The sequence below is a fragment of the Mirounga leonina genome, unplaced genomic scaffold (assembly GCF_011800145.1).
Source record: "Mirounga leonina isolate KUSES-001 unplaced genomic scaffold, KU_Mleo_1.0 Mir_200, whole genome shotgun sequence".
Lineage (NCBI taxonomy): Eukaryota > Metazoa > Chordata > Mammalia > Carnivora > Phocidae > Mirounga > Mirounga leonina.
The window spans coordinates 28,770,265-28,796,349 of NW_023270503.1; the positions used below are offsets into that span (position 1 = coordinate 28,770,265).

Consider the following 26,085-nt stretch of genomic DNA (forward strand, 5'->3'; position numbering starts at 1 on the left):
CTTCTGCCCCTTCCCCCACTCGTGCTCTGTCTCTCTGCTTCTCTCTCAAATACATACATACATACATACATAAAATCTTTTTTAAAAACCCAAAACAATATTGAGCTTTCCTATCCATGAACATGGAAATTTCTCCATTTAGGTAGTTCTTTGATATCTTTTCTCAGAGTTTTGTAGTTCTCCTCATATGTTCTTATACATATTTTGTTAGATTTATATTTAAGTATTTCACTTTATTTGAGTGTTAATATAAATGATAATACATTTTAAATTTTAAATTCCTCTTGTTTATTGCTGGTATATAGGAAAGTGATTGACTTTTGTATATTAACTTGGTACTACAAACTTGTTATAATCATTTATTAGTTACAGGAGGTTTTTTATTGTTGTTAGTTCTTTCAGATTTTCTACATGGATGATCATGTCATCTGCAAACAAAGACATTTTATTTCTTCCTTCCCGATTTGTGTACCTTTTCCTTTGTTTCTCTTCTCCTCTTATTATATTAGCTAGGATTTCCAGTATGATGTGGTTTTTTTGTTTGTTTTTGTTTTTTTAAGATTTTATTTATTGATTTGACAGAGAGAGAGACACACAGCAAGAGAGGTAACACAAGCAGGGGGAGTGGGAGAGGGAGAAGCAGGCTTCCCGCCAAGCAGGGAGCTCGATGTGGGGCTCGATCCCAGGACCCTGGGATCATGACCTGAGCCGAAGGCAGACACTTAACGACTGAGCCACCCAGTGCCCCTCCAGTATGCTATTGAAAGGCAGTGGCAGGGCGCCTGGCTGGCTCAGTTGGTTGAGCATCCGACTCTTGGTTTCGGTTGAGGTCATGGTGGTGTATAATTCTTTTTATACATTGTGGAATTCAATTAGCTGATATTTTGTTGAGGATTGTTGCATCTATATTTATGAGAGATATTGATCTATGGTTTTCTTATAATCTTTGATTTGGGTATTAGGGTAATTCTGGCTTCACAGAATACATTAAGAAGTATCCCCTCTGCTTCTATCTTCTGGAAGAAATTGTAGAGAATTGGTATAATTTCTTCCTTAAATGTTTGGTAGAAATCAGCAGTGAACACATCTGGGCCTAGTACTTCTTGTTTTGAAAGGTTATTAATTATTGATTCAATTTTTTTAATGGAGATAGGCCTTTTCAGGTTGTCCATTTCTTCTTGTGTGAATTTTGGCAGACTGTATCCTTTCAAGGAATTAGTTCATTTCATCCATTTATCAAATTTGTGGAGTTGTTTATAATATTCCTGTATATCCTTTCAATGCCCATGAGATCTGTAGTGATGTCCTCTCTTTCATTTCTGATATTAGCCATCTGTGTCTTCTCTTTTTTTTTAGTTAGCCTACCTAGAGATTTACTGATTAAAAAACAAAACAAAACACAACTTTTGGTTTTGTTGATTTTCTCTATTGATTTCTTGTTTTTAATTTCATTGATTTCAGCTCTGATTTTTATTCTTTTTTTTAAGATGTATTTATTTATGTATTTTGGGGGGGAGGGGCAGAGGGAGAGGGAGAGAGAGAATCTCAAGCACACTACCCCCTGAGCCCAAGGTGGGGCTTGACCTCAGGACCCTGAGATCAGAACCTGAGCTGAAACCAAGAGTCAGTCACTCAACTGATTGAGGCACCCAGGCACCCCTCAGCTCTGATTTGTATTACTTATTTTCTTCTGCTTAATTTGGATTTAAATGTCTCTTCTCTTTCTTGTTTCCTAAGGTGGAAGCTTAGATTATTGATTTTAGATCTTTCCTCTTCTTCTTCTTCTTCTTCTTCTTTTTTTTTTTTTTTTTTAAGTAGACTCCATGCCCAGCATGGAACCCAGCTTGGGGCTTTATTTTTTTATTTTTTATTTTTTTAAGATTTTATTTATTTGACAGAGAGAGACACAGCGAGAGAGGGGACACAAGCAGGGGCAGAGGGAGAGGGAGAACCAGACTCCCTGCTGAGCAAGGAGCCCGATGTGGGACTCGATCCCAGGTCCCTGGGATCATGACCTGAGCCTAAGGCAGACGCTTAACGACTGAGCCACCCAGGCGCCCTACAGCTTGGGGCTTTAACTCACCACCTTGAGGTCAAGAGTCCAATGCTTAGCCAACTGAGATACCCAGGTGCTGCAGATATTTCTTCTTTTCTAATATTTGAATTTGATACTATAAATTTTTCTCTAAGCAATGCTTTTGCTGCATTCTACAAATTTTGATAAGTTGTATTTTCATTTTCATTTAGTTCAAAATATTTAAAAATCGCTCTTGAGATTTCTTCTTTGACCCATGTGTTATTTAAAAGTATGTTGCTTCATCTTGAAAGCTTTTTTTCCCTCCAGCTATTTTTCTGTTGATTTCTAGTTCAGTTCCATCATGGGCTGAGAGTAGACATTGCGTGATTTCTATTCTTTTAAATTTGCTGAAGTGTGGTTTATGGCCCAGAATATGATATATCTTGGTGAATATTCTACATGAGTTTGAGAAGAATGTGTTATCTGCTCTTGTTGGATGAGTAGTGTATGGATGTTAATTATATACAGTTTATTCATTGTGCTGTTGAGTTCAATCATGTCCTTACTGATGCTCTACCGGCTGGACCTGTCTATTTCTGATAGAAGGGTGTTAAAGTCTCCAAATATAATACTAGACTGATCTCTTTCTCCTTGCAGATCTATTTGTTTTTGCCTCATATAGTTTGATGCTCTGTTGTCAGGCTCATACACGTTAAGTGTTATTATGTTTTCTTGCCCTTCTCCATCCTTGACAACTTTCCTTGTTTCTGAAGTTGACTCGGTCTAAAGTGCATTTCTTATAGATAATGTATAGCTGGATCTTGTTTTTTGACCCACTCTGATAATCTTTGTTGTTTAGTTGGTGTAGTTAGACCATTGACATTTAAGGTGATCATTGATATACTTGGATTAATATCTACCATATTTTTACCGTTTTCCATTTGTTTCTATTTTGTCTTCCACACTTTTCTGCCTTTTGTGATTTTAACTATTTTATATGAATCCATTTTCTCTCCTTTTTTATCATGTCATTTTTTTTCTACTTTTTTTTAGTGGTTACCCTCGAGTTTACAATACGTATTTACAACTAATCCAAGTCTACTTTCAAATAACACTCTACCTCTTCATGGGTACTGCAAGTACCTTGTAATAACAAAATATTCCTAATTCCTCCCTCTTATCCCTTGTATCATTGCTGCCATCCATTTCACTTACACACAGGCATACATAAGTGAACTTCACCATGCTTCTGATTTATTTTCTCCCTTTAGGTGGGACAGGATGGCTACAGGGGGCTGGAGTTGGATATTTCCCTTCCCAGTTAGGTTATGCTCTGATAAAACCCCAGCAGGTTAGGCTCTGGTAAAATAGTTTCTCCTGAGGGCAAACCTAGTAAAGAAGAACAAAATGCGTGCTCGCTTCGGCAGCACATATACTAAAATTGGAACGATACAGAGAAGATTAGCATGACCCCTGCGCAAGGATGACATGCAATTTTGTGAATCGTTCCATGTTTTTTGAATCACAGACCTGTACCTCTGAAACAAATAATACATTATGTTAATAAAAAAATTAAAATAATAAAAAAAATTTAAAAAAAGAACAAAATGCTCTGGCATATTTCAAAATGGCTCTGTTTCCTCTCTCCCTGCATGAGGGGATTTTTCTCTGATATTCACTATGAGGACTGGTGGAGCCCCTGGAGATAAAACTCACAGAGGCTTGGGGTCCCCCTATGACTGGGTCCCCCTGGAGTTTTTACCTCTCAGATATGTCTACACGAAGCCTCCAGAAATTCGTCAATTGTAGTTCAGGTTTTCCTACTCTGGCACTGCTCCCTGTGGAGGTTTTTGGTCAGGTAAGTTGTGATTCTCTTCATCTGCCTGTTTGTCTCTACAGTTTGGGCAGGGACAGTTTGCCCTGTGACCTCACTTCTCTGACAGATCTAAGAAGAGTTGTTGATCTTTCAGTTTGTTCAGCTTTTTACTTGTTGTTAGGATAGAGTGAAGATTTCCAGGCTTCTTATATGCTGGACCACAATCCAGAAGTCTTTATTTCTTTGTTGTTGTTGTTGTTCTTTTTGTTTTGTTTTTGTTTTTTCCTCTTTGCTATACTATTTAATTTAATGTATTATTTTTCCCATTTTTAAAAATTGTGGTAAAATACATTTAACATAAAATTTACCATCTTTACGGGCGCCTGGGTGGCTCAGTTGGTTAAGTGACTGCCTTTGGCTCAGGTCATGATCCTGGAGTCCCGGGATCGAGTCCCACATCGGGCTCCCTGCTCAGCAGGGGGTCTGCTTCTCCCTCTGCCCTCTTCCCTCTCGTGCTCTCTGCCTCTCATTCTCTCTCTCTCAAATAAATAAAATCTTAAAAAAAAAAATTTACCATCTTTACTATTTTTTTTTTTAAGATTTTATTTCTTTGACAGAGAGAGACACAGCGAGAGAGGGAACACAAGCAGGGGGAGTGGGAGAGGGAGAAGCAGGCTTCCCGCTGAGCAGGAAGCCCGATGTGGGGCTCGATGTGGGGCTCGATCCCAGGACCCTGGGATCATGACCTGAGCCTAAGGCAGACGCTTAACGACTGAGCCACCCAGGCGCCCCCCATCTTTACTATTTTTAAGTCTACAGTTCAATGGTGTGAAGTACCTTCATAATGTTGTGCAACCATCACCACCATCTGTCTCCAGAACTCTTTCTTTTTTTTAAGATTTTATTTATTGGGGCACCTGGGTGGCTCAGTCGTTGGGCGACTGCCTTCGGCTCAGGTCATGATCCCAGGATCCTGGGATGGAGCCCTGCGTCGGGCTCCCTGCTCAGCGGGAAGCCTGCTTCTCCCTTTCCCACTCCCCCTGCTTGTGTTCCCTCTCTCGCTGTCTCTCTCTGTCAAATAAATAAAATCTTTTAAAAAAATAAAATTAAAATAAAGGTTTTATTTATTTATTTGTCAGAGAGAGAGGGTGAACAAGCAGGGGGAGGAGCAGAGGGAGAGGGAGAAGCAGGCTCCCTGCTGAGCAAGGAGCCCGACCCTGGGATCATGACCTGAGCCGAAGCAGACGCTTAACCAACTGAGTCACCCAGGCGTCCCTCCAGAACTCCTTTCATCTTGTAGAATTGAAACTCTGCCCCTGTTGAACAATAACTTCTCATTCCTCCTCCCCAGCCCCTAGCAATCACCATTCCACTTTCTGTCTTTATGATTTTTGACAACTTAAAGTAATTCCTATAAGTGGAGTCATACATTGTCTTATTGTGAGTGGTTTATTTCACCTAGTGTAATGTCCTTAAGGTTCATCCACGTTGTTGCATGTGTCAGAATTTCCTTCCTTTTTATTTTTATCTTATTTTTTAAAAAGATTTTACCTATTTGACAGAGAGTGACACAACAGGAGAGGGAACACAAGCAGGGGGAGTGGGAGAGGGAGAAGCAGGCTTCCCGCTGAGCAGGGAGCCCGATGCGGGGCTCGATCCCAGGACCCTGGGATCAGGACCTGAGCCGAAGGCAGACGCTTAACAACTGAGCCACCCAGGCACCCCTTTCTTTCCTTTTTAAAGCTAAGTAATATTCCATTGTATGTATATAACACATTTTGCTGATCCATTCATCTATCAATGGACACTTGGATTGCTTCCAAGTTTTAGCTATTATGAATGATGCTGCTATGAATGTTAGGTATATAAATATCTCTTTGAGACCCTGCTTTCAATTCTTTTGAGTATATACCCGAAGTGGAATTGCTGGATTATATCGTAATCCTATTTTCAATTTTTTGAGGAAGCACCATACTGTTTTCCACAGCAACTGCACCATTTTCCATTCCTACCAACACTGCACAGGGCTTCCGACTTCTCCACATCCTCGCCAACACTTGTCATTTTCTGTTTCTTCTTCCTTCCTTCCTCCCTCCTTCCCTTCTTCCTTCCTTCCTTCCTTCCTTCCTTCCTTCCTTCCTTCCCTCCCTTCTTTCTTTCTTCCTTCCTTCCTTTCTTTCTTTCTTCTTTCTTCTTTCTTTCTTTCTCTCTCTCTTTCTTTCTTTCTTTCTTTCTTCCTCACAATGAGGTGGTATCTCATTGTAGTTTTGATATGTATTTCCCTAATGATTAGTGATGATGATGTTTTCACATGTTTATTGGCCATTGGTAGATCTTTTTTGGTGAAATGTCTATTCAAGTTCTTTACTCATTTTTGAATTGGGTTGTTGTTATTGTTGTATCTACTTCTTTTTGAATGAGCTTTAACAGTTGGCGTTTTTCAAGGAATTTGTTAATTTCATCTAAGTTGTGAAATTTATGGATATTTATGTTTGTAGTATTCCTTGCTATTTTTTTAATGTCTTAGAGCCTGTAGTGATGTCCTTTAATTGCTATTATTTATAATTTACAGTTCTCCTTTTTTCTTGGTCAGTATGGCTAGAAGTTTATCAATTTTATTAATTTTTTTTCCCAAAGAACTAATTTTTGGTTTTACTGATTTTCTCTATTGTTTGTTCTCGATTTCACTGATTTCTGTTCAATTTTTCCTTCTTTCTGCCTGACTTGGTTCTAATTTGCTCTTCTTTTCCTAGGTTGTTTTTTGTTTTTTTTTTAAGTAAACTCTATGCCCAACGTGGGGCTCGAACTCACAACCCTGAGATCAAGAGTTGCATGCTCTACCCACTGAGCCAGCAAGGCACCCCTCTCTAGTTTTTTAAGGTAGAAGCTTAAACTACTGACTTGAGATCTTTCTTATTTTCTGACCTAAGTATTTAATACTGTTTCCCTTGAGACACTGCTTAATTGCAACCCACAAATTTTGATCTGTTTTCATCTGCATTCACTTTAAAATATTTTCTAATTTCCCTTATGACTTCATCTTTGATCCACGGGTTATTTACAAGTGACTTGCTTGGTTTTCAAATATTTAGAGTTTTCTTCCAGATGTCTTTCTGTTATTGATTTCTAATTTAATTCTGTTACAGGCATAGATTATACTTCCTATGATTTCAGTTCTTTTACATTTGTTAAGGTTTGTTTTATGGCCCAGAATATAGTCTGTTTTGGTGAATGATCCATGTGCAGTTGAAGACAATGTGTATTTTGCTATTGTTAGTTGGAATGTTCTACAAACATAAATCAGGTCAACTAGGGTGTTAGTGCTCTTCAGGTGTTCTATATCCTTAGTAATTTTCTGTCTACTTGTTCTTTGGCTTATTGAGAGAGTGATTGTAGTTTCCTACCATAATTGTGGATTTATCTATTTTTCCTTTCCATTCCATCAGTTTTTGTTTCATGCATTTGAATTTGTGTTTAAAAATTACGTATGATCTATTTTTTAAAAATAGGTAAATTAGGGCGCCTGGGTGGCTCAGTTGGTTAAGCGACTGCCTTCGGCTCAGGTCATGATCCTGGAGTCCCTGGATCGAGTCCTGCATCGGGCTCCCTGCTCTGCGGGGAGTCTGCTTCTCCCTCTGACCCTCCCCCCTCTCATGTGCTCTCTCTCATTCTCTCTCTCAAATAATAAATAAATAAAATCTTTAAAAATATAAATAAATAAATAAAAATAGGTAAATTAGTGTTCACATATAAATCAATCTGCAGGAATATCTAAATGATTAACAGTGATTACTGGGGGTTTTTTTGGAGGCTTTTATTCTCTGTGTTAGATAGGTCTATAATTTTAAGTGTTCTATGTACAAATTTTTAATAATTGAAATATGAAGTTGTGGTTTAAAGTAAAAAGAGAGATTGTTGCCTGCCTATGAATGTGTCCTGCAAAGCAGTCTCTGGACCACTGTGAAGAAGAGTCAGCTGGGCGCTCTCTGCCTGACCCATTCCTGCCAAGCTCCCTGACCGTGGCCCACACCTCCTGCTTCTGCTTCCTTACCAGCACTTCCTCACCTCCTGTCATCTGGCTTTGCGCCCAGGTACCCAGGAAAGAAACACCTTTCTGAGATCACCATGTGGCTTGCCAACCCAGCAGGCTTTCCACCATGTCATTTGACTTTGCTGAGCAAATTCACCCACTTTATCTTCAGGGTATTTCTTGAATATATTCATTTTCTTTCTTTCTTTTTTTTTTTCTAACTAATCTCTACACCAAACATGGGGCTCAAACTCACAACCCCGAGATCAAGAGTCGCATGCTCTACAGACTGAGTCAGCCAGGTGCCCGTGAATATATTCATTTTGTAGACCCTTGTTCCCTCAAGCCATTCCCCCTCTCTCATCACTGGGCCACCTCTTACTTTTCCCTTAGGAATCAGAACAAATATCTCTGCCTCCAGGAAGCCGTGCTTAATTCTAGCCCCCTCTGCTCCCCCCGCTCCGTGCAGATACTCATCATTCTTGTTGAATGCCGGGCTCCGTGATGACTGGAGGTCCTATGGGGGCGGTGGCTACGTGGGCTTGCCTCTGCCATTCACTCACTGACCTGCAGATTCCCAATTTGCCTCCTTGTAGCCACTCCCTCCTGTATGTAGCTCCCAGGTGAATCACTTTAATCATGTCACTCCCCAGCTCAAGAACGTGCAATGACTCGCTGGTATCTACTGACTCAAGTCCAGACTCTTCTTCTTGGGTGTATTTAATAACGTCAAAATTAAAGATTTCTGATCAATGAGGTGAACAAAATTAAGAGAGAGATGACAAGACGGGAGAATATTTTAGCAAGGTCTAAAACCAACAAAGGGTAGGGTCTTCCAGAACCTCTTGCAAATCAACATCCAAAAAGGCATCAACCTCAATAGAAATATGACCAAATGATATGAGAAAACAGTTTGCATAATAGGAAATCTTAAAGACTAATCAGCAAATGCAGAGATGCTCAAAGTCTTTAGTGACCAGAGAGATGCAAGAACCATACCAAAACAAAACAAAAACAACCCAGTGAGGTAATACCTCAGTCAGACTAGCAAAAATCAAAAAGGCTGAATAATGTCACTAATATGGGGATATAGGAAACTCCTGGGCTGCCTGTGGGAGTGTGGACCGGTGCAGACAATGTGAAGAGAAATATAGCCATATTTAGTCAGGTCGAGACAGTCTATACCCAAGACTTAGCAAATCCACTCCTGGTCCCTGGGTACATAACCCAAAGAGATTCTCACCAGAACCCTAAGGGGACATGCCCTTACTCGCTCTTCAAGTCCTTTGTGGGAAGGGAGTAGTGTGCAACTGGGTGTACCTCCCTGGAAGAGTAAAGAGGGCAAAGACAGCGGTGCCCCATGAGAGCTAAAGCAACTCAGTGTTCAAGAGCAACTTCTGGATCTTAAAACCATAGTGCAGGGCGGGAAAGAGGACCAACAGAGCCAAGACTAGAACACGATGATGATAATGTATAGAAACACACACACGCACAAGACCAACCAATTGCAAAGAGACATCTTGAGAAATTTATTATAGATTGGATATTGGATTATTGCTCATTTTCTTGGATGTGGTAGTGGTGCTGCAGTTGATAAGAAAATGTTCAGTGTTGGTGGGAGGATGCATAGCTGAAGAGTATAGGGTGAAATGGCACGATGTTTGAGGTTCATTTGAAAGTATTTAGTTCAGCAAAAGGAAAAAAGAGAAAGATGAAAGAAATGTACTTTAGGCAAAGATGTAGGCAAGATTTCAAGATAAAGTCTTTTTTAAAAAAGATTTTGTTTATTTATTTTTGAGAGAGTGAGTGAGCATGAGCAGGGGCGGGGGGCAGAGGGAGAAGCAGGCTCCCCACTGAGCAGGGACCCCAATGAGGGACTCGATCCCAGGGCCCTGGGATCATAACCTGAGCCGAAGGCAGACGCTTAACTGACTGAGCTACCCAGGCGCCCTCAAGACAAAGTCTTGAAAATTTTTGAGTCTGGGAGATAAACAAATCCAGGAGTGGATTTGCTAAGTCTTGTGTCTATTATTGTGTATGTATTAAAAAATTCCATAATAAAATGTAAAACAATATCAATGACATCCTTTCAAGAACGTGCCCCCACAAAAAGATATGTGTTCAACTTTTTAGAGTAGTTGCCTATGGAGGGAGAGTAAAAGAGGAGCAGGGGATGGAGACAAAAGGGAAGGAAGGAAAGAAGGAAAGAAGGAAAGAAAGGAGAATGGTCAGGAGCGCCTGGGTGGTACAGCATCTGACTCTTGGCTTTGGCTCAGATCACGATCTCAGTGTCGTGAGATTGAGTCCCCTGTCGGGCTCAGCGCTCAGTGTAGAATCTGCATAAGATTCTCTCTCTCCCTCTCCCCCTCCCCCCTGCCCCACTCTCTTTCTCTCTCTCAAATAAATCAATCAATCTTAAAAACGGAAGAAAGAAGAATGGTCAATGGTAATCTACCCTGAATTGAGGATGATGGATTTAACCCTTCACACCAGGGGTCCAGACGCAGGAGGGGAAAAATCGATATCCCCTATAACTCTACCACGGCGGCATTTTCATTTCTTCTGTCTAAGCCTCTAAGCTTCATTCCTGTGCACATCTGTTGGTGGGAAGCTGTCACCTTGAGGGTCACAGTACTTCATGCCTTGCTTAAGAAACAAGAATAAACATTTTGCTTACTAAATGCTAGCACTGGGCTAGGACCTCGAGGTATATGATTTCGATTTATCCTCTCAGTAACACTGTGAAGTATCATTACCTCCATCTTACAGATGCAGAAAACTGAGCTCGGAAATGGGTTGTCTGTCCATCTCCCACTAAATCACAAAGCTGGAATTCCAAACTCATTGACCTCAGAGACCCAGGATCATGTGATTACACCAAGCTAGCTGATCCAACAGCTTCCTCATCATCATCATTATTTGTTTGTTTTCTAAGTAATCTCTATGCCCAATGCGGGGCTCCAACCAACAACCCCAAGATCCAGAGTCCAGTGCTCTCCCGACTGAGCCAGCCAGGTGACCCTCATCATTATTATTTGTAGGACCCACCCTAGTGGTCTATTATATTGAGGTAGAGTGATTTACTGTAATTTACCACTCTCCTCTTACTTAGTATTTGGCCTCTTCCTAGTTTTTTGCTTCCACAGACAGTCCTGTAAAGAATATCTTCAGGTATAGGGGTCAGCTCAGTTGGTGGAGCATGCAACTCTTGATCTCAGGTCCTGAGTTCGAGCCCCATGTGTGGAGTAGGTTTTACCTAAATTAAAAAAGATATAAAAAAGAATATCTTCAGGTATAGAGTTTTTAGATTCTGTTGAATTATTCCCTTACCTGGAGTGGGGTTATACTTTGTGCTCACACAAAAGTGTGTACCTCATTCCAGCAACCAATTCACAGTGATGTGGTCTTCAATAAGAGGTTGAACAAGGGGCACCTGGGTGGCTCAGTCGGTTAAGCATCCGGACTCTTTTTTTTTTTTTAAAGATTTTATTTATTTATTGGAGAGAGAGAGAGTGAGAGAGAACATGAGAGGGGAAAGGGTCAGAGGGAGAAGCAGACTCCCCACCGAGCAGGGAGCCCGACATGGGACTCGATCCTGGGACTTCAGGATCATGACCTGAGCTGAAGGCAGTCGCTTAACCAACCGAGCCACCCAGGCGCCCAAGCATCCGGACTCTTGATTTCAGTGGTGATCTCAGGGTCTAGGGATCAAACCCCTTGTCGGCTCCTCCGTGCTCAGTGGGGAGTCTGCCTGAGATTCTCTCATTCTCCCTCTGACCTTTCCCTGGCTCATGTGTGCTTGCCTGCTCTCTCTCTCTCTCTCTCTCAAATAAATACATCTTTTAAAAAATGGGGTTGAATGAGTGAGCAGGATTTAAAACTGCAGAGATTTTGAGGGAGTGTGTATGTATTGGGGGGTGGGAGTGGGGCAGGACAGCTCTCAGAGGAAATGCAGGGGGAGTGGAGAGAGTGGGTCAGGGCATCTGTGGGGGCGGGCAGGAAATGCAAGGGGAGGAAGGCCTCAGGACAGGCAGGAAGTCGATGGGATTGAATTCTGCAGCCTTCACACTTCCCTAATGCCTTCCCGGGTCAAGGTGGCCAATGAGGTTCTGGCAAGCCCTGGGGACAGGCCAGCTGCTGCAGGGACATGAAGCTGCTGCACGTAGGAGTGGACAGCCGGGACTGCTCTCCCTGGGGCCAAGGTGGCTCTCTGGCCCTTGGGCGGCTGCTCTGGGCAGCCCGGGAGGGGTCAGCTGGGGATAGGCAGCAAGTAAATATAGATGCAGGGAAGGAACCAGGTGGCCCAGGCCTGCACTGACCTCTTGCAGGAAGGCTGAGAAGGTGGGGAGGGATTAGGTTCTGGCAGCCTCCTCTTCAGGGCTGAGTGACCCCTGGGCTCAGCAGCCCCCTAGAATTGCCGGAAGCAGCTGGTCCTCCATGGGGACCAGAGTGAGGGCTCGTGGAAAGGCTGGTGGTGAGGTGTTGCTCCTTTGTGACGGAGGGCAGACTGCATTCCCTCCCTGGTGGTCCCCCTCAGAGGCGCTGCCCTGCGTGATGAGTGCAGGTGAAGGCGCTGACCAGCCCAAAGGGACGTGGGGCCCACAGTGCAGGGGTCTTGCTTATTCTGAAGAAGGATGTCTGGAGCGTAAACGTGTCTTCCCTCGCTCTCCCACCCTCTCACTGGTGGCTGGCCCTCTCCACCCCAGGACTCCGGGCCCCCAGTTCTGGCCCAACCCCCAGAGCCACTGCCACCCCCCAGCCTGGTTCTCCCTGCCCCCACCCCGGTCACAACTCTGGCACCAGCCCCCCGGTCCAACCAAGACCCCTTAGCTCCCCCCCTTCGGCTCTGGGAGGGAAAGGCCAACAAGACAATCACTCCACCACAGACGTGTTTATTGGCAAAACCTATAACCAAGCATCAAGGGGAAGGGTGATAGCAGAGTGGTCTTTCCACTTTCCTTAGCAGGGCTCAAGGAGCGGGGGTGGGGGGGGGTTGGGGTGGCATCCCAGTGAGGATAACCACACCAGCAGCTAACGTTTACAGAGCGCTTCCTCTGAGGCCTGAGGTCAGGCTGTGCTAAGCATGCGCTTTACTGTCTCATTTTATCCTTACAACAATCCTACAAGGTAGGTACCATTATCGTCCCCACTTTCCTGATGAGGAATCTGAGGCATAGGACGGTGAAGTGGTGAAAGGCAGCTGTCAGCCTTCAGGGCTGCACCTGAGAGCCTCCCGTCAGGGGCCCCCAGCCCCTGGTTCTCCGTTTCAACCAATTCTCACCACTTCCAGTTCTTTCAGCTCTTTTTTATATTTTTGTTTTGTAAAAAAAATAGATTATGCCCATACTCTGCAGAGCCCACTGGCCTTTACCCCAGTTGATCAAATCTGGGTTCTCCCCAAGATTCAGCTGGGGTGAGATCGTGGACAGCGCGTCTCAAACTAGAGGCCTGGGTGTTTGTGTGAAGCCAGAGTACAATCAGAGCTCTTAGAAAATACAATCAATAAATTACAAACCTCCCTCCCTTCCCCCACCCCGTTTCCTCCCACCCCCCATCCAAATCTAGAACAGACTGTGCATTGCCCCCCACCCCCCCACCCTGCCCCATGTCAGCGTCTCGTCTCAGTTGCCTCTGTATCTGCGGGGTCCGGGGGCCCTCCATAAATGTTTGTGGAATGAATGAATGTTTGTGTGAATGGGAGGAGGGAGTGAGCACTTTGGAGTCCTGAGTCCCCGCCTTGATTGTATCCCCACCTGCACTTTGCCCTCAGCAGGACACCTCCCTCTGCCCCCGAGAAGAGGGTCCCCGGGATGGGGCTAGGAACAGAGAGGGGGAGGTGGGGAGTCAGCAGGGACATCTCTAAGCATGGGAAGGTGGGTGACTGAGGTAGAGCATAGGGCTCTGGCCTCGGAGTCAGGAGACCTGGTTCAGATCCCAGCTGTAAGGCTCAGGAGCTGCGTGACCTTGGGCTGGCGGGAAGAAGAATGATGACTACCATATGATAGTCCTTTCAGAGTTGACAAGGCCCCTTTTTCACACTTATCTTTGGTCCTCAGTAACCATCCTGTAATGTGGGTATTATTATAAATATACCCATTTTACAGAAGAGGAAGCAGAGGCTGGAGAAGTCAAGGGACTTGACAAGGTCACACAGCATGCAGGAACTTGAACCCCACCCCCTCTACCTCCCTTGCTACTGCCCCTGTCTTCGCTGTGAAGAGGTTGGCTCAGATCTAAGTCCTCCAGCTTGGGAGCCCCACGTGGCAGTGTGGTGGCAGGAGAGACTGCTCAGTGAATTCCCCGACCTAGATCCTACTGACCATCTCCAGCCATAAAAGCTGGTTTACCCCTCATGGAAGGGTTTCTAGGCACCCCTTCCATCCCCCACCCACAACCTCGGGGCTCCAGTTCCTACCCCAGGAGGAATCTGAGAGTCCATGAGATACCCATGAACTTCTGCTTTTCCTGGGAGAGTGGGGAAGTGGGAGGGAGGAGGGAGCTCGGAGGCCCATGCCTTCCCCTCACACGGGCATGGTCACCTCGTTGTATTCATCCCGACCCTCCTCTTCATCGAAGGTCGGCTTGGCATCGTCAGCGTCCAGCTGGAGGGTAGAATAGGAAGGAGAGAGGGTGAGCTTCCGGGGAGGGCTGGGGCAGATGAGCCCTCCCCCCAGTACCGAGAGCACCTCTGGAATGAGGAGACGGCCTGGCTCTCACCGGACCTTGGACAAGTCATGTCCTGCCCTCTCAACCCCTAGGTTTGGTCTGGATGAGTTGTTTCCAAAGGGTGAGGGGCCCCTGGGGATGTGGCGCCCCGACAGGGGAGGGCCTACTGAGGGTGGGCAGGACACCCCTTCACCAGGGTAGCCCCACGGCAACTCTCACACCGTGGGAGAATTCCAAAATGACTCAGAAAACCACAGGCTGAGTTGCTCCACGGTTAGGACAGCTCACGGGGAACACACCCTGCACGCTTCTTCACCCCTCCTTGCCCCCAAGCTCTGGGGTCCGGGCCTCCTGCCTCTGCCTTTCTTTGCCCTCCCTCCCGCCCCTGGTCCGCAGGGTAAGGGTGGGGAGCAGCCACGCACACACTGGAGCTCCAGCGTCCTGAAGATGAGAGGCAGCAGGAGGCGGCGCAGAGGCACCGTGAGGATAAGGACGAAGGGCAGGGCCAGCGAGGTGCTGGGGAAGCTCTTCACCGTCCACAGCCCTGCCAGGCAGATGATCTGGATGATCGTGAACAAGTGCATGCGCCAGGTCTTCACCTGCAGGTGGAGGTGGGGGTTACTGCCTGCCCCGCCCTGGGGCCTGGCAACCCCCCCCCCGCCACACTCGGGGCTGGGCAGCCAGGAGGGCTCTGTACCCGCTTGACGTAGGGCACATCTGGGTGGTACTTGGACGGCTTGAACAGAAGCAAGACGCGGTCAAAGAGCTGGATGCCGCTGAGGGACGTGACCCCCATGTAGAGGAAGATGCCAAACAGCACAGCCAGGGGGATGCGGGACAGGATGGGCGCCATGAGGATGGACAGGCCTGCAGGGAGAACCACGAACTCTTAGCCCTGGGGGCCAGGGGGGCGGGGGCCCAGAGGGCTGACAGCATCAGGGGCTGGGGAATGAAGCCACAGGTACCATATGAAGCCCTTTCTGTGGATCCTCTTAATAGGTATTACCCCATTTTGCAGATGAGGAAACAGATTCAGAGAGGTGAAGCAACTTGCCTGAGGCCATACAGCTACTAAGGGGCAGATCAGGGAGTCAAACTCCTGCCTGCAGGACATCAAAGCCTATTCCTTTAGCCTCAGGGGTTCACAGAGGTCAGAGAAGCCCAACTTTTCTATCACCCCAGCCCAGAATGCCTCCGTCCCCCTCCACCTATCCAAACCCTAACCCTCCTCCAGCTAACACCAACTTCGCCTCCTTTAAGAAACTTCCCTGGCGACTCCATCAGTGACCATGGCGCAGCCCACACTGAGCCCGGCTGGACTCTCAGCTGCTCCAGAACTTGGATCTACCCCAGTGATCCTCTGTCTTCTCCTCTCCCACCCCAGATTATGCTCGGAGCTCTGCCCTTGGCATCAGTTACAGAGCAGCCAAGCTAGAGAGACCTCAGGGGCATCTAATGAACCCGCTAGTGGCACAGAGAAACTGAGGCCCAGGATGAGGAGGGATACTGAATCAGCAGCAGAGCAGGGCTGGAACCCACTGTTCACTAAGCTTATGTTGGATAAAGCTTGAATACCGGGTCCTATCTAGAGAAGGCCTCCGTATGGAGCCCCCCTTCCCCGCGCCCACGTCCTCCCCTGCTCAGATGTCTATCTCTGTGCTTGGGCCTTGGGCATTTCCTCCAGAATTCCCTCATATGAACAAAGGACCCTGGGGAGACATGGGCAGGGGGTATGTGGGGAGAGCCAGCTACGAAAGGGTGGGCAGGGCTTCAGAAGGCCCTGGATCCTAAGAGGCAGAGGCTGGGGGCCAGAAGCAAGGCTAGATGCCAGAGAGTGTGGCCAACCCTTACTCACCTACGAGCACAGCAACCAGGAGCCCACTGATCCGCTGCTCCTTGACCTCCTGAATCTGGGCTGCAGCCCCTGGGGCGCTGGCCTTGCCCATGACAGTGAGCGCGTTGGCGTGGGTGACAGAACGAACAGTGGTGGCACTGAGCCAGGGCATCCCAAAGAGGGCAGCCACACCGCCCATGCCTATGACCAGCAGCAGGTCCAGGTGGAAGCCAGAGCCCTTGATCATCTTGCGCTCTGGTTTGCTGATAATCAGCCTTGGGGGGTGTGGGAGGTCAGGGGTAAGCAGCGGTCTCCCTTGCCCCCACCCTCTTTGCCCCCTCCCTCCTTCTCTGTACTTGGGTCCCTCTGTATCTTAGTTTCCCCTGCTGTGTTCCTCTCCCTTGGAGTTCCTTGCTCCCCTCCCTCCCACCCTCTCTGGAGAATCCAGACTCTAAGAGTAGAAGGATCTCAAGATATCCCCTAGAACGTCCACAGGTAGATTTATGCTGAAGCCAATGAAGCTGAGCTGGTAAAGGTCCCTTCTGAGGTACGCCACCTCATTTTGCAGTTCTCATTTTGTATTCTTTTTCTTAAAAAGGCCTCCCCAAATTATACCCTGTCAGGTCCCACAGAACCTGCCCCTGCCCCTGCCCATCCATCACTCCTGCTCATGAGGAGGGCCCCAGGTTCGACTAAGACTAGCACTCAGTCCTTGCTGTCATGTCTGCCTGGAGCCTGTCCTTTCCCTGCCCCAGACCCTCCTGGGCCCAGCTCTGCCCGTGGCTCTTACGTGGTGATCTGGGACTCAAGGAAGATGAGGATGAAGACCAGCATGGCAGGCAGGGCGGAGGCAAACATCATCCAGATGGGGAAATGCGAATATATGCCCAGTGGGTGGATGACCCAGCCCCGGGCTGAGGAGTTGGACACTGAGAGGCCTTCAGGCACACTGAGTTTCTGTGGGAGGGGGATTCTGGTGAGAACACTGGGGCAGGGGAATGGGGGAAGGGAGGCAGGGAGAACCAGGGTCCTGGGCACTTGGGAACTTACTTATACTGAGCACCTACTTTGTACCCAGTCACTGCACTAAGCCCTTTACATACATCTTCTCATTCCCCACTTTATAGATGAGGAAACAGGATCAGAGAGGTTGTGTCGTTTGCCTTGCATCACACAGCTATTTGGTGGCAGACCTGAGATACATAATCAGATCTGCCTGGCTCCAAAGCAGATTCTTTCCTACTGCCCTGGGTTAAGGAGTAAAAAGGCAATTTGACCCAGGCCCTTGCTTCAGCCAGAGGGTTCCTGTAGGGCTGTGGGAAGAACTTGGGGCTCTCGGGGGAGGCAGGGCTGAGTAAGGAGAGTTCTAGTTGGCTTCATGTTTGGGAAAGCTGTTCTTGGGAGGGGGCATACTGGGAGAATCAGCTGACAGTAGGAGGAGAGTGTCACCTGGGTGTAGGTGTCCTCGATGAAGAAATCCACCATGACCATGATCAGAATGGAGATGGGGACCCCGAAGTCCCCAATGACCCGTCGCAGCTAAGGGCAGGTGGAAAAACCCGGTCAGTGCCCAGTTGTTTCCCCACCTCCTGCCTCCCACTTGCCCCCACTCCTGCCGCCTCTTCATGCAGGGGGTGGGGCTTGCTCTTCCCAGGGGACCCGTCAACATCTAATGCCTTGTCTTGCACCTCAAGGTACCTGCCTCCTTTCTTCTTTCCCTGGCCCAGCCCCACCGCCGGCCCCACGGCTTCTCCACCCCTTTCTAAGAACTGTCCCTGGCTCCCCACTAGGTTCTCAGCCTGGGTAGGCTGAGAAAGAGAGATGGGCTTGCCTGAAGAGTGAAAGCCTAAGTGAGGAGGGGGTTAGGGAGGCTTGGAATGGGGAATGGGAATCTAGGGTAAGAAGGAGAGCTAATGGCATTGAGGAACCTGGAAGAGTGCTTTGGACTGGGACAGGACAGTGAAGGCAAGAGCAGGGCTGTGGGGGGAGAATGTACTGACCACGCCAGGGAAGTAGGAGCTGTTCTTGAACTTTCGCAGCATCATGGCGAAGAAGAAGGTGCCAGCCATGAGCACAAGGGAGAGGAGGGCTGTGTTGGGCAGGGGACCCTGAGGTTTGGGCACCACTGTCACGTTGTGGTCATAATGCTTCTGAAGTGGATGGTCCTGGAAGATCTGCAGCAGAAAACCAAGGCATCCTATTCTTCTCATCCGTCTATCAATCTGTCCATCATCTATCCATCCATTCATCCATTTGTCCATCATCTATCCATCCATCCGTTCATCATCCACCATCCATTCATCCATCATCCAACCACCCACCAATCTGTCCATTATCTATCTATCTATCTATCTATCTATCTATCTATCTATCTATGCATCCATCCATCATGCATGCATCCATCCTCTTATCTTCTTCCTCAACCGACAGGGTAACAGAGGGACAATGGGATTCACGAGCTTGGTTTTCAGGAGTAGAGACCAGGCTCAGCTTGGGTGGGGCAGGCCACGGTGGCAATGAGTATACGTGTGCATGTGAGCACACAGGGTCTCAAGAGACATAAAGCGGGTGGGCAGGAAAGAAGTGCCAAGGATGGGGCGCCTGGGTGGCTCAGTTGTTAAGCGCCTGCCTTCGGCTCAGGTCATGATCCCAGGGTCCTGGGATCGAGCCCCGCATCGGGCTCCCTGCTCAGCGGGAAGCCTGCGTCTCCCTCTCCCACTCCCCCTGCTTGTGTTCCCTCTCTCGCTGTCTCTCTCTCTCTGTGAAATAAACAAAGAAAATCTTAAAAAAAAAAAAAAAAGAAGTGCCAACGAGGGTCCTAAAAAGGGCTTCAAAGACTTGGAAACAGCAAGCCCCACCAACCAACAGAATCAGAGGCAGACATGCAGCGTCCGCCCTCCCTCCATATCCAACGCAGATGTCCAGGTAGGCATAGTTGAAGGTGCTGGAGCCGAGGAGGCAGGGTGCTCCACCCGCAGGCCCCGTGCTTCTTGAGGGTGAGTGCCCAAGGGGGCGGGGGGGCAGCAGAGCCTCTGGAACCCCTGCTGCCCCTCCATGAACGCACTTTCCCGTGTTCAGTCTCGCACACACACTCGCCTGTGGTCACTCTGGGCACGGTTGTGACCCGGACATGCGCACACGAAGGCGCCCCCCCCCCGTCCCCCCCCCCCCACCGCCTCGGGCTCAGGCGCTCTCCACGGTCATGGCCAGAGTACCGGCCCAGAGGCAGCTGGTGTCCACGTGAATGTGGTCACAGCCACGCACGATGAAGACACGGCCACACACGTGCCATAAGGACACGTGTGCAATGACACGCACGGCCACATAGTTTGTGCAGAGTCGCACTCACACGTGCATCCGCACTGCCACGGCCCCCACCTTGATCAGCTTGATGAAGGTCTCATAGATGAAGATGAGGGAGATGAGGAAGGAGAAGATCTCTTGGGTGTAGCGGGAGATGAAGCGGACCAGGAAACTGCCCTCGAAGGCCACTATGAGCACCACGAACAGGACCAGCCAGAAGCCGATCCACACGCGGCCCACGATGTACTCCAGGTTGTAGTTAGTGCAGAACTGCAAGGGGGTCAGAGAGGCCTGGGTCAGGCAGGTGGGCCCAGGCACCGTGCATCAGGCAGGTGGGGCCAGGGCCGGTTACAGGGTCCGAGTGGGGCCAGAACAGAGCTACCGAGAAAAAGGCTTCTTCAAACACGAGCAGGGGTCCTGAGAAGCCAACCACAAGCAGGGGCTGAGCCGCGAGCAGGGCAAAGAGAATGCCCTGCACCGCAGTGGAGATGAGCAGCTCCAACACCCCCATCTGGTTCTGGGTCTTTTCTCCTGTGGGTAGAAGTTACAGTGTGGTCAAGGTCAAGAGGTCGTTTCCAGGCTCTAATAGAGCATTTCATGGGCAGGCTATGGTAGGGGTCCAGACTGTCCCATTGGGTCAGAAGGCAGGGCCGACACAGAGGCCAAGGGGTCAGAGGTGAGGGTTAGGGGGTCATGCAGAGGCACTGACCCAGGAGGCCGCCGAAGGTGATGGCAGGTGACAAGGCAGCAAAGTAGATGAAGATGACAGCAGCCAGGACCTGGGGGCTGAACGCGTCTGTGATGTCACTCAAGTAGTGGGGGTAGCGGCGCCGGATGTCACGCACCAGGCCCCCAAAGAGCAGGCCTGTCCGCTGCAGAGGGTCGTCTGGCCCAGCAGGGGCCCCTGGGCCCCCATACAAATCTGTAGTCAAGGACAGGACCACGATCACAGGGGGTCACGGGAGGAGGCGTGGGGAGAGAGGAATCGCGGGGAGAATCTTCTGATGGGAACCGGGTGGCCATGGAGGCTGGGAGGCATGAGGACAGAGAGAGGGGACCCCGGGGTGTTGGATGGGAGGAGGGGAGGCAGGGGCTCGCAGGGCCGTGCTGGGGTCTCCGAGGGTCTGTGGGGGCCGCGGGGCAGGTACCCAGACCCTTGTAGAAGCGGGGCTCAGGCTTGGCGGGGCTGAGCATGTAGCGCCTCCGCAGCAGCTCCTTCTGCAGGGGCACCAGTCTGAGCAGGGCCTGCTCGGAGGGGGCTTCGCAGGGAGGCAGCACCAGGCTGCAGTCCAGGAAGCCCTCCAGGTTGCGGACCAGCTCCGCCTTGCTCTGAGCCAGGTAGGCATCTGTGCGGAACACCTGGGGGCCAGAGAGAGGGTCAGGGCTGCCAGGACCCGCTAGACGAAAGGACCCAAGAGTCCACATCCACGGCCTCCGGGAACCAGAACCCTCTCTCCCGGCTCCTTCTTTTTTTTTTTTTAAAGATTTTATTTATTTATTTGAGAGAGAGAGAATGAGAGAGAGCACATGAGAGGGGGGAGGGTCAGAGGGAGAAGCAGACTCCCCGCCGAGCAGGGAGCCCGATGCGGGATTCGATCCTGGGACTCCAGGATCATGACCTGAGCCGAAGGCAGCCCCTTAACCGACTGAGCCACCCAGGCGCCCCCAGCTCCTTCTTGCTAGGAACTGCTTGCCCTGCTGCCCCCCTCACTTCCGTGCCCACCACAAAAGGGTTTTGGGGAGGCAGACAGGGCCTTGAGTGGGGAAAGGAGAAAGCACTAAAGCAAACAGGGTAGCTTAGGGCGGACCAGCTGGAACTAAAGTGGGCCAGACCAGGCTAGACCTAACTGGGTGGACCCAGGTCAGAGTGGCCGTAGACAAGGCCTGATCAGGCAGGGCCAGGCCAGACCACCTGCCCCTGGCCAGACAGGCTAGAAGCAGCAGGGTGAGACGGAACGTGCCAGTCTAGCACAGTTCCGGTGACCCAGGCCCGTCCAGGGAGTGACCTCAGCTGCCGCCCAGCCCTCAGGCTCCCCCCACCCCTCCCCAGCCCCTCCTCACCCTCTCGGACATGAGGGTGGCTGCCGCCCGACCGAGCTGGGTGTAGTCGATGTTGGGGGCCTCGGGTCCCAGCAGCACAAAGAGGAAGCGAACAAGCACGGGGAGCTGCACAGCCTCCAGCTCCGTGGCCTCCTGCAGCCGCACGAAGCCCAGCACCGGGCGCTCCAGGAACTCTGCTCGGCCTGCGAGGGGAAGGGGCGGTGGGAGGCGGTCGGGCCAGGCTGAGGGCGTGCTGCTGGGCCCATGCTTCGGGAGAGGGGAGGGGGAGGCTGGGCCGGGACAGGAGGTATAGCGCGGGGGTGGGGGTGGGGGGGTTGGGGTGGAGGCCCCAGCTGCTTACCCACGAGCACCAGGGTGGCCTCCGAATCTGGGGGAATCTTCTCTAGAATTCCAGACGGGGAATGCCCTTCTGTGCCCTCCTGTCCCCGTTGGAAGGAGGCCAGTGAGGGGAGTCCCCTGGCCACTCCGAGCATCCAGCCCCCTCCTTCCCTAACCACTGTTTCTTTTTTTTTTTTTAGATTATTTATTTATTTATTTATTTATTTAACAGGGAGAGACACAGCGAGAGAGGGAACACAAGCAGGCGGAGTAGAAGAGGGAGAAGCAGGCTTCCCCGCAGAGCAGGGAGCCCGATGCGGGGCTCGATCCCAGGACCCTGGGATCATGACCTGAGCTGAAGGCAGACGCTTAACGACTGAGCCACCCAGGCGCCCCGCCTAACCACTGTTTCTAACCCTGTTCAGGTGGGTCGCTTCCTGGCTCTCCCCACAGCCCTAGTACGGCCTCACCTGTTCACAGAAGAGCTCCGTCTCTAACGAGGGGTGCTGGGAGAGCAGAGGCTGTGAGGGGTTCCCGGAACGCATCAGAACCGTGGGCTTCACACCCTCCAGGGCCTCCAGGTCTCCGGCATGGCTGCGGAACACACAGGGGACACGGGCTGAGTAAGCTGTTCGGGCTGGGCTGTTAGTAGCTCAGAGACCCATGGGGGGTGGGATCAAGTAGCGCTTCCCAGTGAGCAGACTGGAGGGACCCTGGGGCAAAAGGACAGTCAGCCTCCTTTGGCAGGGTGTCGTGGATGCGAGTGGGTGGTCTCCGTCTGGAATGACCGGGTGGGGCCAGGTCGGATGGAGGGAAGGGCCTTGAGAGCCTGCCCTCCTGAGGACCAGTAGCCCCCACATCTGAACACGGAGACACGGCCTCCCCTCAAGGGGTGTCAGAGGCAGGAGCCATCGTGGAAGAAACGTGGGCCCTGGTCTGGGGGGGAGGGGCTCCCTGGGCCTCCAGGGAGAGCTCGGGGCCATGGGCCGGGGAGGCGGGCCCTTGGGCTGCCGAGTCCGGGTCAGGCAGGGACACCTGTGTGGAAGCAGCAGGACCCGCAGCAGCAGGTCTCGGGCCTCAGGCCGGATCTGCTCCTCGTAGATGAACCCGTCCAGCAGCTGGTTGGCCACTCCCGCCAGGGAGGTCTCTGGCAGATCCAGGAGGACGGTACCTGCAAGGGGTGGAGGGCTGAGCTGGACGGCTGGACGGTGGCCCCCCGGCCCGCCACCGCGCCGTACGTGCAGGTCTTGGGGAGGGGCCCGGCGGGGCTCACCCTTGGCAAAGGCTTTCTGCAGCTCCAGGAGGCTCCAGAAGGTGAGGTAGGACAGGTGTGGGCGGCTCCAGACCCCATCCTCCCTCAGGTTCTCCTCCAGCCGCACCCAGTGCGCTGCCTCCATCCACCGCAACTCCTGGTTCTTCTCATCCATCACCAGCTCCTGCAGCTCCACGTACACCTGCGGCCCCACAAGCCTGAATCAGTGTCTCGGGCCCGGGGCAGCGCCCTGCGGAGACTTGGCAGTCCAGGGCTTGGTGGGCATTCAGCAGGCTCTGAGAGATGTTTGGAGGAGGCCCAGAGTCCTGGAGCACTCAGGGCAGACCCTGAGCTCAGAGGGGACCGGCGGGAGAAGCAACCTGGGTGTGTTAAGCGAGGTAGGAAGTAGGGGGCCGGGTACAGCCCACAACTCTGGCTCTATTCCCCAAATCCCTGACCAGACCCTTACCCCATTTCAGAGGCATTTGGAGAACCTCTCGACCAAAAGAGGTGCTAGAGCGGACACTTGGGAGGGGCAAAAAAAAAAAAAAAAGGAAGCCTTTGGGGTCATCGGGTGGGTCTCCTGCCTCCAAGACTGGGCTCAGCATGCACTTGGGTTTCCTTGGGGCCAGCTGGCCGCTCCCAGGGGCCTAGCTGAGGGCAGATCCAATTTCCTAACCAGCTAGACAGTCTGATGCCCAGCAGGGACGCGTGGGGCCTGGGCAGAGGGGCACGTATTTAATCCTGTGCTTCCCCAAGGAGCCCCTGACAGCCCGGCCAGGGCCAGAGGGCTGCGGGAGCGCAGCCCTCTGGCAGTCACTGTATCTCTGCCCAGGGAGCTCCCTGCTCAGTGGAAGAGGGACCCAGGTCTCCCCCCTCAGCAGGGGTGTCCTCTTCCCTTCTGCCTATTTCCCGGCTCCTTCTCCGCCTGTTTGTGGGGTTCCCCCATGCTGAAGCTGGGCCTATCCCTCTTCACCTCCCTTCTCCTGGTACAAGGGTGGGTGCCCCAGGCAGCACAGAAAAGAGAATCGGGCGATGCCGGGGGTCCTCACCTCGTGGGTGGCTGCGCGCGATGTGGCGTCTGGGTCTGGGCTGGTGTCGTAGTCTGTGGCTGTCGGCTCAGCGTAATCAGCTGAAAACCCGGAGGCAGGTTAGTGTTGCCCCCAGATAATCCCCCCCCCTTAGGGTCCTCCTGCACCACCCACAGTGAGCCTCCGAGAGCCGCCCCAGATGATGCCCCACTCCTTCCCGTTGCTGCTGGCTCGGACCCGGGTGCCCAAGCCCCGCCCCACCCCTGCTGCTCAAGGGTCTGTGGTTCCCTGTGCCTGTTCTTGGCCCAGCCTGGCCCTTTCATGCCCCATCCGAGCCTTGGGAAGACCCCTGGGAGTCATCTTCAGTGGTGACAGAGAGGGTCACCTCCAAGGTGGAGAGTCCCGAAGAGCAATTCGCCGGATTCTCCTTGGATCTCCTCCCTCTCCTGCCACCTTCTGGGACCAGCTTCCCTTCCTTCTTCCCCCCTGCCTCAGCAATCCCACCAGCCCAGTACTTCTCCCTGTCTCGTAGTGGGGCTCTGGGAGCCAGGATGGGGTCTGCCTTATATTGCCCCCCACTCCCCACCCCACTCCCAGCTCTCATTTCCCAGAGGGGCCTCTTATCTTCAGTACCAATTGCCAGCACTTAAATCGTATTGACAGTAAACAGGTCCCCACCTGGGGCTCCCCAACTGAGACCTTGGCAGGGCTGGGAAGGTTTCCTGATGTCTCTCTGCCCTGGGGGTCCCCATGGCCCCTCATTTCTCAGGACCTCTAGACCCCCAAACAGAATGATGTTCCCAGAACAGGCCCTGTGCCTGGCCTAGAAGTCAGCATGGGGCTGGCACAGATGGCATGTGGGCTCATGCCCTGTCGCAGGCGGGCCTGGCTGCCCTGTCCCAAACCAAAGGGCCCGGCCATGGGTGACTAGTCCTGTCCCCTGCCCCCCGGTCCCCTCCTGTGATCATTTCAAACAAAACTCTGTTTATCCTTCAATCAGCCAAGATTGTGGGAAAACTGGCCCTGGGGCTTGGGGGGGATTTGTGGAGAAAGGAGAGGACAAGTTCCCTTACTGTCTCTATCTGGGGCTCAGCAGCTCATCCCAGCAAGAGAGAGAGATGGGGCTCACCTACTGGCTCCTCCACCTGAAGCACAGGGACATCTGGGTCTTCATACTCCTCCTGTTCCAGAGCATCCTCCAGCCCCTCTTCATGATCCTCCTATAGGAAGTGGCCATCAGGGCTGGGCTTCCACCATGAAGGTAGGAGTCCAGGGTTGGGTTCCCAGAGCCCCCAGATAGGAGCCCGGCAGACACCACGAAAGACTCACCTGCCAGTCCTCCATGGTGCTGTCCTGATTGTCCAGTTGTCCACAGCGATCCAAGCCCCCAGCATAACCCGCACCTCGGGTCCCTGCACAGGGGAGCACAGGCTGAGTGAGGCCCAGGGCATCCTCCTCCCAGAGGAGGCTATATTTGAGTCAAGGGGGATCCCAGGTGTTGAGAGGCAGTGGGGTCAGGGGAAGGAAGTTGGGGGGGTGGGAAGGAGCTAGATTTGTAGGTGTGAGAGCAGGTATACAGGGGCCAGGAGAGCTGGGGCAGGAAGAAGAAACTTGGCTGGCATCAGTCAAAGGGTGTTTGAGAGGATGGGGTGTCCTTCAAATTCAACTTCTTCTTCCATCCACCAGTCCTCACCTGGCTTCTTTTCCTGTCCATCCCCTAGACTTAGCCAACTCCAGGGGCATGACCTGCTCTTTCT

General features: G+C 50.9%; 1 protein-coding gene and 1 non-coding gene across 2 annotated transcripts; one reads left to right on the plus strand and one right to left on the minus strand.

Moving 5' to 3' along the window:
• The first annotated feature begins 3,428 nt into the window (after window positions 1–3,428).
• On the plus strand, window positions 3,429–3,535 carry LOC118025360. Its single transcript, XR_004683295.1, has one exon. It is a non-coding gene; the product is annotated as a U6 spliceosomal RNA (small nuclear RNA).
• A 10,688-nt stretch (window positions 3,536–14,223) lies between these two features.
• Window positions 14,224–25,738, minus strand: SLC4A1 (solute carrier family 4 member 1 (Diego blood group)). The gene is made up of 19 exons (XM_035027440.1): window positions 25,658–25,738; window positions 25,458–25,548; window positions 24,350–24,429; window positions 23,319–23,499; window positions 23,081–23,216; window positions 22,516–22,639; window positions 22,068–22,143; window positions 21,728–21,909; window positions 20,815–21,025; window positions 20,376–20,588; window positions 20,049–20,197; window positions 19,742–19,936; window positions 18,364–18,537; window positions 17,813–17,902; window positions 17,154–17,320; window positions 16,385–16,638; window positions 15,227–15,396; window positions 14,952–15,128; window positions 14,224–14,465 (listed from the first exon to the last, which is right to left on the minus strand). Exons 1-19 carry the CDS (start codon window positions 25,670–25,672, stop codon window positions 14,385–14,387), a joined length of 2,766 nt encoding a protein of 921 aa, XP_034883331.1. The 5' UTR covers window positions 25,673–25,738; the 3' UTR covers window positions 14,224–14,384.
• Window positions 25,739–26,085: the final 347 nt, after the last annotated feature.